This window comes from Lepidochelys kempii, chromosome 2 (genome assembly GCF_965140285.1).
Source record: "Lepidochelys kempii isolate rLepKem1 chromosome 2, rLepKem1.hap1, whole genome shotgun sequence".
Lineage (NCBI taxonomy): Eukaryota > Metazoa > Chordata > Testudines > Cheloniidae > Lepidochelys > Lepidochelys kempii.
Window position 1 is genome coordinate 65,620,909 of NC_136381.1, and position 12,086 is coordinate 65,632,994.

The following is a 12,086-nucleotide window of genomic DNA, read 5'->3' on the forward strand; positions in this document are numbered from 1 at the left end:
TCAAACAGACTGAAAGTAAAAATTCTGACCATTTGCAGTTAGTACAGCAATAAAAGCATGAAGTAAATATTGCTACCACTGTATAATCAATATCTGTAAAGAATTTCATAGTTTCTCACCTGTAAATAGCATTTTTTGATGGATAGGGTCAATTTTTAACTAGAGAAGTTTGTGCTTATATTAGAATTTAATACCTTGATGCGTCAAAGTAAAATTGTAGAATTTTTGAGCACTAATCAAAGTATCTCAAGGCTGCCATTAGCTTCCTCAACTGTAAGTGCTAAGCAGGGATTTGGAGCAATTACATTTTTGAATTGCTCCATTCCAGGTCTGCTCCGGCACCAATAGTGACTGCTCCGACTCCGCTCCGCACTCCGACTCAAATTAATTTTTAACTAAATAAAAAAAAAAAGTGCATACTGTAATTTTGAAAAGAACATTTTTATTCAGACTTTTAAAACAATTTAAATATCCACAATGGTACAAACTAGAATCATTCATAATTCATTCTGTAAAAAGTTATTGAAGCAATCAAGTTGTCTTTCATAACCTGCAGCAGATCATTTAAAATGAACTTTAAAGCCGAAAACAGTCACTCTACACTAGCTTGAGTTGTTAGCATGCTTGAAGCAATTCTACAGGCAGCCTGAATGCGGTGTGGGTAGCTGTGAATGGCCTCAAAAACAGACTTAACTTTTAGCCTACCAATAGGCTCCATCCCCTCTCAATCTTCCCTAAAGTTTCTCTCGAATAATGCTTCATTACAATTATGAATCGCAGAAACTCGCCAGTGTCTTTCTTGTCTATCCAATTCCTTTTCGAAGGCGTCATCTTCTGAAGAATTGGTGCTTGAATTATCTCCATTTCCCTGTGATGGTTGAAGACGTCTCAGGGATGGACACTCCAACAAATTCAGAGTGGAGACGGAAGCCTACTATTTCTGAAGGATGTGAACTTCCTGAAACTGCAAATTCGATTGTTGATGACTCCTTTTGCTGTATTTCATTTTCTTCAACCTCTTTCACTGAGTTCAAATGTAGCAACAGATTTTGTTTTTCGAGTCAAGCAATATCAAGGAGCCCTTCCTTTGCCTTTAGTATTTCCCTTGAGGTAAGAAGAATCCAATACCATGGGTCAACAAACTCCAGCAAGGAAATGAATATTGTCAAAAAGCTTCTCTTCGTGTTTCTGCATGGAGGATAGAATTCCTTCTGCAATTTGTCCACCATTTTCTTGCAAGAATTTTGACAGTTTTCGCCATTCCTTCATTAAAACTCCCAGGGTTACATCAACAGCTTGAAGATTCATGGTTGTTTGGTTTGGCTTTGCCAAGAGGTCTCGCAGGTTCTTCACTTCGTCCCATTCAGCTTTTGTGAACTTGAGTTCTCTTGTTCCAGCAGCAGCCACTTGTTCACCGTAAGATTGAAAAACAAGACGCCGATCAATCATCGCAAATGTTGAACCCCAGGTGAATCACAGTATCCAAAGATTGAGTTACCCCATGTAGATCAAGCAGAACACTTCGAATACTTGGGGTTCGTAGTTTGACAACAACTTGTTGAATTTTTGCCAGAAATTTCTTATGTTCTTTGTTCAGTCCATCCCAGATTGCCAACTGAAGAGCATGAATACCACACGTCATCAGTTGGACTTTTGAGTCGTCCTCATGAAGCCATGTTGGAAGTATGAGGCTAGGGTCATTAACCCATTGCGCAGCAGCATCCATGTTGAGTTCAATTTAATCCATTCCTTTAGTTCCTTCATCAGGCAAAATAGCTTCAGTTCTGTCCACATCCCTGTTCTCAGAGGCAGAAATGGTTTCATTGTCCTTGCTGAAATTTTTGACGGCACACGTCCCGTTTGCTGCATTGTCAACGCAGATGATCAGCACTTCCATTTCACTGTTCCCAATTTTTTTTAAAATAGCTTTTACTTGACTTTTCATGTACGAAGAATTGTGATGCTCTTCAGTGTCGATTATGTCCAAGGTTTTTACCACAGCTTTATCTTTTCCTTCTTCGTAGTACTGAGCATTGATTGCAAGGAAATTTCTGTTTCCATGGGTTGCCACATCCATTTTCAGGTAGCACAATTTTTGCTCCAAAGCTTTCTTGAGCTCTTCGCATCCAGACTCAGCTGTGCTGACAAGTAAATGACGAACCGCATTGTGCCCCATCGAAACGCCAAGCTGCCGACCCATTTCGCCTGCAATTTTTTGGAACCCTTTGTTCTTTAGCCTGAAGGTAGTGAGCGGTGTTGAACTCAAGCAAACCATTTCCATCAGCCCTTCACGGAAAGTACTGGCATCCATAGTGACTGTAACCTTTGAGGACTTCAAATATGAGTCAAATTTTGTTTGCTCAATTTTGAGTTTCTTTTCAGATGAAGCTCTGCAAAAAATCTTTTCTCCAGGTTTCAAAGAGCCAGATGAACGTCGTTTAGCTGTGCCAGCTTTCTGTTTTGCCTCATCTTCCTGGTCCCTTTTTGTAACCAGAGCCGCATAGTTTTCAGGATGGTTAAGTTTTACATGCCGCCAAAGGCTGAAACTTTTCACGGCACTTGCTTCACTTGTCTTGAAGCTACATGGTTTGAGCTCGCCATTCATTTCCTTTTCCACCTTGCATGTTGCTGATTGCTTCTTTGCTTTTCCCAAAAGCCCAAATTTGGGCTTTTCAAATTCAAAAGTAAAGATGTCATTGAGATCCTTTTCCGTAAATCTGCTATCAATTATGGGGGGCAGATTTGAATTTTTTTTGTTGAAGCCATGGCCAAATCTTCTTGTGCTGCTACTGCATCCAAATGTTTCTTGTTATGATCTTTAAAAAGCAATGAACAAAAGCATTACATTTTTTTATAAATGTACCTGCTTGTGATATCTTAATCACTTAAGGTACTTCTAATTTATTTTGGATTTTCTGGACAAAAATGATTGCATTTTCTTTTTACACAAAATTATTATTAAAGTATATTTTAACATGTTTCTTGCAGTTTTAATGAAGTATTTTTAATATACATAATATAAATGTTTATTTATAAATTGCAAGTTAGGTTTTCTTATGAAATTTTGAGGTAAAATATTAGAAATATTTTCCAAGTTTTTAATATCTCAAAAACGCTTTAATATAGATATATCAATGAAATTTGGTATGTGCTGTAGCGTTAGTATGTGCTATCGCTGTTCTACAACATTAATTGTTGGGAAGTAACGAGGCTACACGTTACAAGGTTGAAAATAAACTTTAACGGGGAACAAAATATTACCACTTGTAGCCAGGGGCAGCCAACAACAAGTCTTTCTTGAAATATGAAATAAAAATGACCAACCACCAGTTTGGGATGCCTATGGTTTAAATAATTTTGGATAATGTAATACGGTAGTACATACTAACGCTAAGATACAGACATAAAGTAATGGAATTATATTAAAAGCATTTTTGAGATATTAATCAGAAATTAACTTTTCATCACCTCCTTGAAGGGACTGTAGCTCCTTTAAGCAGAATTTTAGGACATGTGTTCACAGAAACCTTTTTTTCTTAAAATGACCTAAGGATTCACCCCCAAAGTTGTGCTAGACATTTTCCACTCACTCTGGATATATCACAAAAATCACTCCTAATTTATGCAAAATGTTTACTGTATATTTATATGCCTGCTGCATGTGACTTTTCCAGTAAATTTAAAATTACGAACAGTGTTACCAAAAGACCATTGAACAGATGACATATAAAATAAGTCTGCCAGAGTGATACGGGAGCATGTACAAATGAACAAACGTACCAGTAACGGGAGCCCATATGAGAAATGAGCTTAAGTTGTTAATATCTCTTGCAATATCTTAATATATCAATAAATAAAAACATTTTTTTTGCAATATACCTGTTTGTGATATCTTAAATGTTGCATCTTGCGTCACACTTCTCCGTAATCGCAGCACTCAGGGCGTCTCATTGATAAATCCTTACAAAAGAAGTATCAACACATACTAATCCAACTATCTAACTAATCTATGTGAGTATATACTCGCCTAACCTTGGCACAAGGGTGGGAGCAGTCTGCAGTGTTGCCGGATGTCTGATAATTATCTGATTCTTTAATATATTTATTAATAAACATATCTCAAAAAAATTTTGTATCTGTACGTTAAATCTTGATTTCGGCCGAAGTGAAAACAACTGTGACACATTACGTAAAGTGGTAAAGTAGATGTTAATATCAATTGTTATACAATCTGAAACTTTTTGGCACCTTTAAGACTTTTGTGCTAAATATAATTCATTTTGGATTGAAAATGGGAAAAAAACAAAACTGGAGCAGTCAAGATTTTCTGTGCTCTGGCTCTGCTCCAGCTCCAGGCAAAAACTTGCAGCTCCACTGCTCTGCGCTCCAGCTCCAGGCTCCGCTCCAAAGCCCTGGTGCTAAGTACCCAAAATAAAAACAAAAAAAAACAACCTTGGTGAGACAGTGGTAAAAATGAGATTAGTCTGAAAAAGAAATGAATTCTACTCAAGGTTGGATTAAATTGGCAATGTTTATTGGTGAGTGTAAGGTATAGTGAAAGCGACCATAGTCAAGGAGATATATTTCACTAACAGGCCAGTTTAACAAACACTATAAACTATACCAATAGTACTAACACATCATAACAGCAAAAGATTGATGCTGCCCATCCGAGCAGAGCTATTTACATATAAAAGAGACTTGTTGAGTGGACATGGCACATCAACAGGATGGGATCTGGGGCATTTCTTCAGTACATAAGCACAGGACTATTTCTTAAGAACAGATGCTTCAACAGTTTTGGTAAATACTGTGGGCAAAGTTTTCAAACTTGGGTGTGAAATTATGCTCCTCAACTCAGGGTTAGGCACCTAAACAGAAGTGACCTTATTTTTAAAGCTGCTGAACTCTCCCTGTCATAACAAAGTCAATGGGTTCTGCAGGTACTCACTACTACTGGAAAATAAGGATTTAATAGTTTAGTTTTAGGAACTTAATTTGAAAATTTTGGCTAGTGTCTGCAGACATGCAAGGGTGGGATTTTCAAAGGAGCTTAAGGAAGTTATACACCAAATCCCACTGAAAGTTGGAACTGTAATACCCAGAGGTACATTTGAAAACCCAGCCTAAGTGTCTTTCTATAGCAGTGATATTCAGACCTCAGTGGTTCAGGAGCCAAATTAGTGATCAACCTCACCCCAAAGAGCCAAGCAGTGTGAAGTCCTTGTTTCATTTACTATATTACTAGATGTTCATATTTAAACAGTATGACAGGGGAAATATTTTTTTTTATAAATATATTGCTATTTTATTAATTACAATTGGTTAACAACATAGTAAAAGCATGCTGGGAGAAAGTACATGTGGGTGGCACAGCCTGAAAATTGTGGTGGGTGGGTAGAGTACCTGGGGCAAACTTTTCCCATTCTTTCCTTTCCCCGCCATGCTCCTAAATTCTGTTCCTATCCCCCATTTTGTCCTTGGATAGGCCCAAACCTTTTAACAACTCCAGATCCCAACCCCCGCCCCCCTCCTGCCAGCAACTGCCTTCCCTCAGGTCTCCAATGCTGGCTGCTGGTGAGATAGGCAGAGCAGGCACTGTAGTCATCATAGGAACCGCAGCTCTTTACCATCACCCAGACAGATACAGGAGAATCCAGCTAGCTGCAGAAATACGTGACAGTGTGGCAAATGTGTGAATCTTATTCACGATTTGACATACTTGACAGCCCTGGTCTTGAAAGAAAGATGACAAGAAATCTGCCTCCAAAGACCAAGTCCCGGTTCCTTATTCAACCAGCCTACCTGGTTCCAAAACTAGGGGGAACAAAGCTGCTGCTAAGGCTGACAGTTTGAAGTACTTCAGAGACAGCTGCGTACAATGTCTGGGAGGTCTGTCAAGAGACAGACCATCTTGCACTCTTCTGCTAAAAGAGAAACGATTGTTTGTTTTGCACACGTCAATTTTAAGTACTCCCACAGGAGAGGAGCTTCATTAATCTACGAGAAACTATACAAGAGGGTGGGAAGCAAAAGTGGGTACAGCCTCATGTTGTCCATCCTGTGGAAGGCTGAGCATAATTGGGGAGGCTACCTTAACAGGGACCTTGAAATAACCTGAATTGTAGTTAAAAGATTCTGCAATGTCATTGTTGGCTGGTGCCTGTTCAAGCATAGCCTAAGTAAAACTCATCTGAAGATCAGCCTTGACCACAAGAGAAAAATGTGGTCATTTTTTACCATGCATCAGAAGTATCCATCTGCTTCACAGCAGAAAGTAAAAATTTGCACATTTGTTTCATACAAAAAAAGAAAAAAAAAAGTCAGGTCATAGCTAATACATTCCCTCCCAGCTCACTCATTTCATCTAGCTCTCCCACCAACAGACACACCTCACACACACACGCAACCCCCCCATCATGCCAGTCCAGCTGCACAACCAGGCCTCAAACCTTGCCCTTCCAGGTGATAATCATATCCACAATTCAACCTTTCACCATCAGGAAACTCTATACAATTTCTCATCTAGTAAACAAAGGTGTCTATTTGTTGAAGTCTGCTTTATTTTTAATCTTAATTTTATGCTCATGGCAAATGGCAGAGACCCCTGGAGACTGAAGTCTAACCCACTGAGCAAATGCAAGCTCTCCACAGCATTCTACTAATGTGCTTCAAGCCTGATCAGTTTCTGTGCCCACTCAATCTATGGCCTTCCTACAGAGGCAACCAAGGAGGTTGCAAATTATGATTGTGGAGCACTTCTGTGATGTGAATATTTACTCACTAGGAACTGGATTATCTTATTTCACATCAGTTATGATACAGGCAGCAGACAGCAAAGACATATGATTTGTGCCACAATAAAACAAATGGCAATTAAGTGAAAGGATATACAACCTGTAACCAACATGCTGAGGCATCTAGCTGTCCATCACCTTTAAAAATAGATCCTTATTTTTAAATACTTTTTCAATAGAATATTTAATAGGAAGAACTTACCAATAGTAAGGTCATGCACTGGTTGAAACCTCTTGTCTGTAAACTGTAACAATAAACATGATTTCCCAACACCTGAAAGAGAGAATATTTTCTTCAAGCAAATTCAAAAACTTTACTTAAGCTGCAGCAATTAAAACCTAAATTATAACTCATTTAAAACAATATATATCAGACAATTTATCATTAGACCCATTTTGATATACAGGCCCTGACATTTGTTTATCCTTGTAATATTATATTATTATATCCTTGTCTTACATATTTTAAGACAATTTCACAAGTGTCTGGAAAGTGACAACCACAATTCGAAGATTAACAGTTAAAATAATACACTTTATCTTTCATTCTCTCACTCTGTAATGTGAACGGCACTTTTCCCTCTCAGTACCCAACGAACAGTTTCTCTATCACTTCCACTTGTACTTTTACCTTTCTCTCTTCCATATCCCTTCCTTCATGCTGCTTACACACTGCCAGATACATGCCTGCTACCTTTAAAAATGTGGCCAGAATAATCTGATCATCAACCTACCAAACAGAGAAAAAGCAGAGCGCACCAGGGAACTCCAATCCTACAGTGATTTTTGGGGTGTCTGGGATAGCAATCTTGGTGGTGGGGTCAGAACAGAGAGAATGTAATTGAACAGCCTACATGAATGTGACAGCAAAACCACTAGGACTCTTACAAGATTTTGTTGCATTATGGCAGAACAAGGCCATAAGAATGGCACCACAAAGTAGAAGGTCCATAAAAAAAAAAAATGTACTTAAGTTATATGAAGACATAATGTCATCAGCAGACAGAACTGCTGCCTGCCAACAGTATAGAACACTGACCTTTCAGCTTCCTTTTCTTTAACTTTTACGCATGTCTAGGAAATGTGGTATTTTGCTTTAGTTACATAATTCAGCGAGTTATAACCAAAAATATCAGAAGTATGTAAATAGGTTTGTATAAAACTGAGGCAAATTTAAATGTAAGAGGATTGAAGTCTCTCAGAAAGGGATAGAGGGAGACAGTTAAGAGGCAAGATTCCCTAGTTAACACTTGGTTGCAGTTTTTCATTAAATTAGTAGTTCATCTTTCCAGCTGGCTAGGGAAAAATATTTTTATTAATAGATTTATAGAGTCATCTGAAATCCTCCAAGCATTTTGCATGTAGGAATCACTTCCTGTTTCCCACCAATTAAACACAACCACCTCTGGCAAGAACGTTTCATCTCACTGACAAAAGCAAATGTACGCATCAGGGTAGAGTAAAGTATCTTGTCTAATTAAAGCCACAGGAAGACTTTTGGTAGAGTATCCTTGTTGGAAACATAACCCCTCTATGAAATTAATGCAAGCTTAAGATGCAACAGTCCAAAGATTTGAGTCGTTGTCTATATCGCTGAACAAGCTTTCACAAAAGTCTTGTCCTTGTTTCTTTGTAGCAATGTATTTAGACTGAAAATTAATTCAGACTTAGCTAAACAAAGTGACACTATTAGGCAGTTTAAACCATAGCTTGAAAAAAAAATCATTTATGGTAAGTGGGAAGTTTTTCCTGGAGAACATAGGAGGCTCAAGCCATCAATTTCTGCTGAATTTGAGATTACATTTCAAATTAATTAAGTTTCTGAACCTAACAGTTAAGATATCCTTCCAAATTGAATCTAATATAAAACCATGTAGTTTTGTCTTCCTAAATCTGCAGACAGCTGTAGCCACTCTGCTACTGCTCAGACTTACTAAGGAGCAGGAGAATGAAACTAAAGCCTTGTCTACACTGGCAAGTTTGTGCGCAGTAAAACAGCTTTGAGCGCTGTAACTCCCGAGGTGTACACACTGCCAAGCCACTTAGTGCGCAGAAACTGTGCAATTGTAGCACTCTAAAAAAATCACCCCAATGAGAGGCGTCCAGCTTTCTGCACCGGGACCACAGCGCTGCAGCGCCAGCATAGACACTGGCAATTACAGCGCTGCGATTGGCCTCCAGGAGATGTCCCACAGTGCATGTTCTCACCTCTCTGGTCATCATTTTGAACTCTACTGCCCTGCCCTCAGATGACCAGCTGTCATCCCCACCCTGTACATTCCTTTTCAAATTTGAAAGTCCCCTTCCTGTTTGCTCGGTGATGTGTGCAGTGGTCTTAGCGCATCTTTCCAGGTGGCCATGCCTGCTCCACGCACCAGGCAATCCCCCCACTGGCAGCAATGCTGAGCTGCTGGACCTTATCAGCATTTGGAGAGAGGAGGCTGTGCAGTCCCAGCTGTGCTCCAGCCATAGGAATGATGATGCCTGCAGACAGATTTCACAATGCATGATAGAAAGGGACCGTGACCAGGAAACATTCCAGTGTAGGGTAAAAGTGAAGGAGCTGCGGAACGCCTATCACAAGGCACATGAGGCAAACCACGGCTCCGGTGCTGCGCCCATGAGCTCCCAGTTCTACAAAGAGCTGGATGCAATACTTGGTGGCAACCCCATCTCCACTGCAAACTGCGGATACTTTGTTGGCTCGCATGCCAGTCGAGTGTGGACAGAGCCAGGAGGAGGAAATCTTGGATGAAGAGGGGGAGAGGGACCCAGAGGCAGAGGATGACTCGGAGACCAGAAATGCATACATTCAGGAGCTCTCTTCTACCCCGGAGGAGCCTGGCCAATTACAGCAGTCGGATCTTGGCAAAGCACAAACAGGAGAGGAGGCCCCTGGTAAGTGGATCTGATTTTGTGAACTACTTAAGTGAGTCGTTGAGGGCAGGAGGGTTGCAGAAAGCAGGCTTGTATCCCACCGCATGCCTAGTCTGAGCAGCGGAACAGGCTATTTATAGACTCCCTCACTTCACAGGAATCTTCCTCAGAGATCTCCAGGAAACTCTAGTGGAGATAGTGGGCAATCCACTGCTGCAGGTTCCTTGCCCCATTAATGGTAACTTTCCCACGCCACTGTGCCATCACGGGGCGGCGGGGGTGGGGGTGGGAGAGAGAAAAGAGAATTGCTACACACAGGTGAGCCACATAGGCACCAGGCGGGAGCCGCAGGCTTGGGGAAGACCCTCCCCTGATTCACTGCTCACCCTCGCTAGCGAGATATCTTCCATAATGATCACCTCCTGTGGAAAGTGTGGGGACAGGAATGATTATCAGGCCCCCCCCCATACAGTGTTGGTTCTCCCCAAGAGCCACGTGCCCAGTGTACAGCAGGGTATGGGAAGAGTAATTTACCCTGCCCCTGCAACTACTCACCATTTTGTGGGTCTTGTGGCTAATGTGTGCTTTCCCGCGGTCAGCCAGTTAGTGACAAGTGTGAGTACTGGCTGTGTTTTAAACCACTGAATCAGTGTTGTCTGTGTTGCAAACAATACTGCTTCTGTAAAAGGTTGCATTTAAACTTCACAGAGATGACCTTGGGAGCCCGGCCTCCCTCTTTGTTACTGGCAGCAGAACAGCTGCACAGAATTAGAAAGCGGCCAAGAAGAACTAAGGAGGACTTTCTCAGTGAGGTTATGATGCACTCCGCTGCCAAGAAAAAGGAATTGAGGAAGTGGCGGGACAACAAGAAGAGGGACCGAAAGGAGAACGCAGCACACCAGAAAGAAGCCACGGAACGACTCTTAAATGTTATGGAGCGCCAAGTGGACAGGCTCCAGGAGATACTAGCTCTTCAAACCTAGCAGCTTCGAGCCCACCCTCCCCTGCAGCCACAGAACTCTTTCCCATGCATCCTCAACACACTGCCAACACACTTACCAACCTCCTGGCTCCACTCTCTACCCACAGCATTCCACTCCTCCCTCCTCACAGTCCAGCACTGTGGACTCGCACTACACTCAACACCCATCCCTCTACAGTTTGGCCCTGCTGAAGTACAGTACCTGCTGCATTGCACTCCAAAGGAGAAGGCTGGGTATGATCTGTAGCCGTCCCGGGATCCCTCCTCCTCTTGAGACCTTCCCTTCCCCCACCCCGTCCCCCTCCCTGCTGATGAATGTTTTCGTGTGACTCTCCCCTTCGGTTGTTGTCTTTTAATAAAAGATTTGTGTTGGTTTGAAAGCAATCTTTATTCTATTAAGTGAAAGCAAAAAGAGCACTGCAAAGCAACATACAATAATGTCAAGCCCCCTTCTTGCATCATGTGTACCAATCACCTCCTAGAATTACAAGCACTGCAATCCCAAGCATAGCAACAAATATCAGTGGCTTTCAGCTTCAAATTGCTGCATCAAGGCATCCCTGATCCTTACGGCTCCACGCTTTGCCCCTCTAATAGCCCTGGTCTCTAGCTGTTCAAACTCAGCCTCCAGGCACTGAGCCTCTGCGGTTCAGCCCTGAGTGAAGCTTTCACCCGTCCCTTCACAAGTATTACGGTGTGTATAGCACCCAGCTGTAAGCATAGGAATATTGTCATCAGCCATGTCCAACTTCCCATAGAGGCACTGTCAGCGGAATTTTAAACAGCCAAATGCACACTCAACAGTCATTCTGCACTTGCTCAGCCTGCTGTTGAACCGCTCCTTGCTGCTCTCAAGTTGCCCATGTATGGCTTCATGAGCTACGGAATTAAGGGGTAGGCGGTGTCTCCCAGGATCACAATGGGCATTTCAACTTCCCCTACAGTGATCTCCTGGTCAGGGAAGAAAGTCCCTGCTTGCAGCTTCTTGAACAGGTCAGTGTTCTGAAAGATGCATGCATCATGCACCTTTCTGGACCAGCCTGCGTTAATGTCTGTGAAATGCCCACAGTGATCCACAAGCACCTGGAGAAACACTGAGAAATACCCTTTCCCATTAATGTACTCATGGCTAGGTGGTCTGGTGGCAGAATTGGAATCGCCATTTATTGCCTCTAGGCATTAGGGAAGCCCATTTGTGCAAAGCCATCCACGTCACGCACGCTGCCCTGAGTCACGGTCTTTCGGAGCGGGATGGGATTAATGGCCCTGCACACTTCCATCAACACAACTTCAATGGTCAACTTTCCCACTCTGAACTGGTTAGTGACCGATCGGTAACAGTGTGGAGTAGCCAGCTTCCACAGTGCAATTGCCACGTGCTTCTCCAGCAACAGGGCAGCTCTCATTCTCGTGTCCTAGCACCGCAGGGC

At 41.9% G+C, this 12,086-nt stretch overlaps 1 protein-coding gene across 6 annotated transcripts in view; it reads right to left on the reverse strand.

The window, feature by feature from the left end:
• Positions 1-12,086, reverse strand: part of RAB2A (RAB2A, member RAS oncogene family) — a 79,563-nt gene that overhangs the window by 55,699 nt on the left and 11,778 nt on the right. For 3 of the 6 annotated variants that reach the window (XR_012157203.1, XM_073331079.2, XM_073331078.1), the window contains exon 2: positions 7,000-7,071. Coding sequence is in view for 5 of the 6 variants with exons in the window: in XM_073331079.2 (XP_073187180.1) it covers positions 7,000-7,071 (72 nt within the window). In the remaining variant the exon portion in view is untranslated. Of the gene's footprint in view, positions 1-788; positions 2,817-3,879; positions 4,419-6,999; positions 7,078-12,086 lie in introns of those variants that run through there. The other 3 variants (XM_073331080.1, XM_073331076.1, XM_073331077.1) reach the window with 3 other exon arrangements.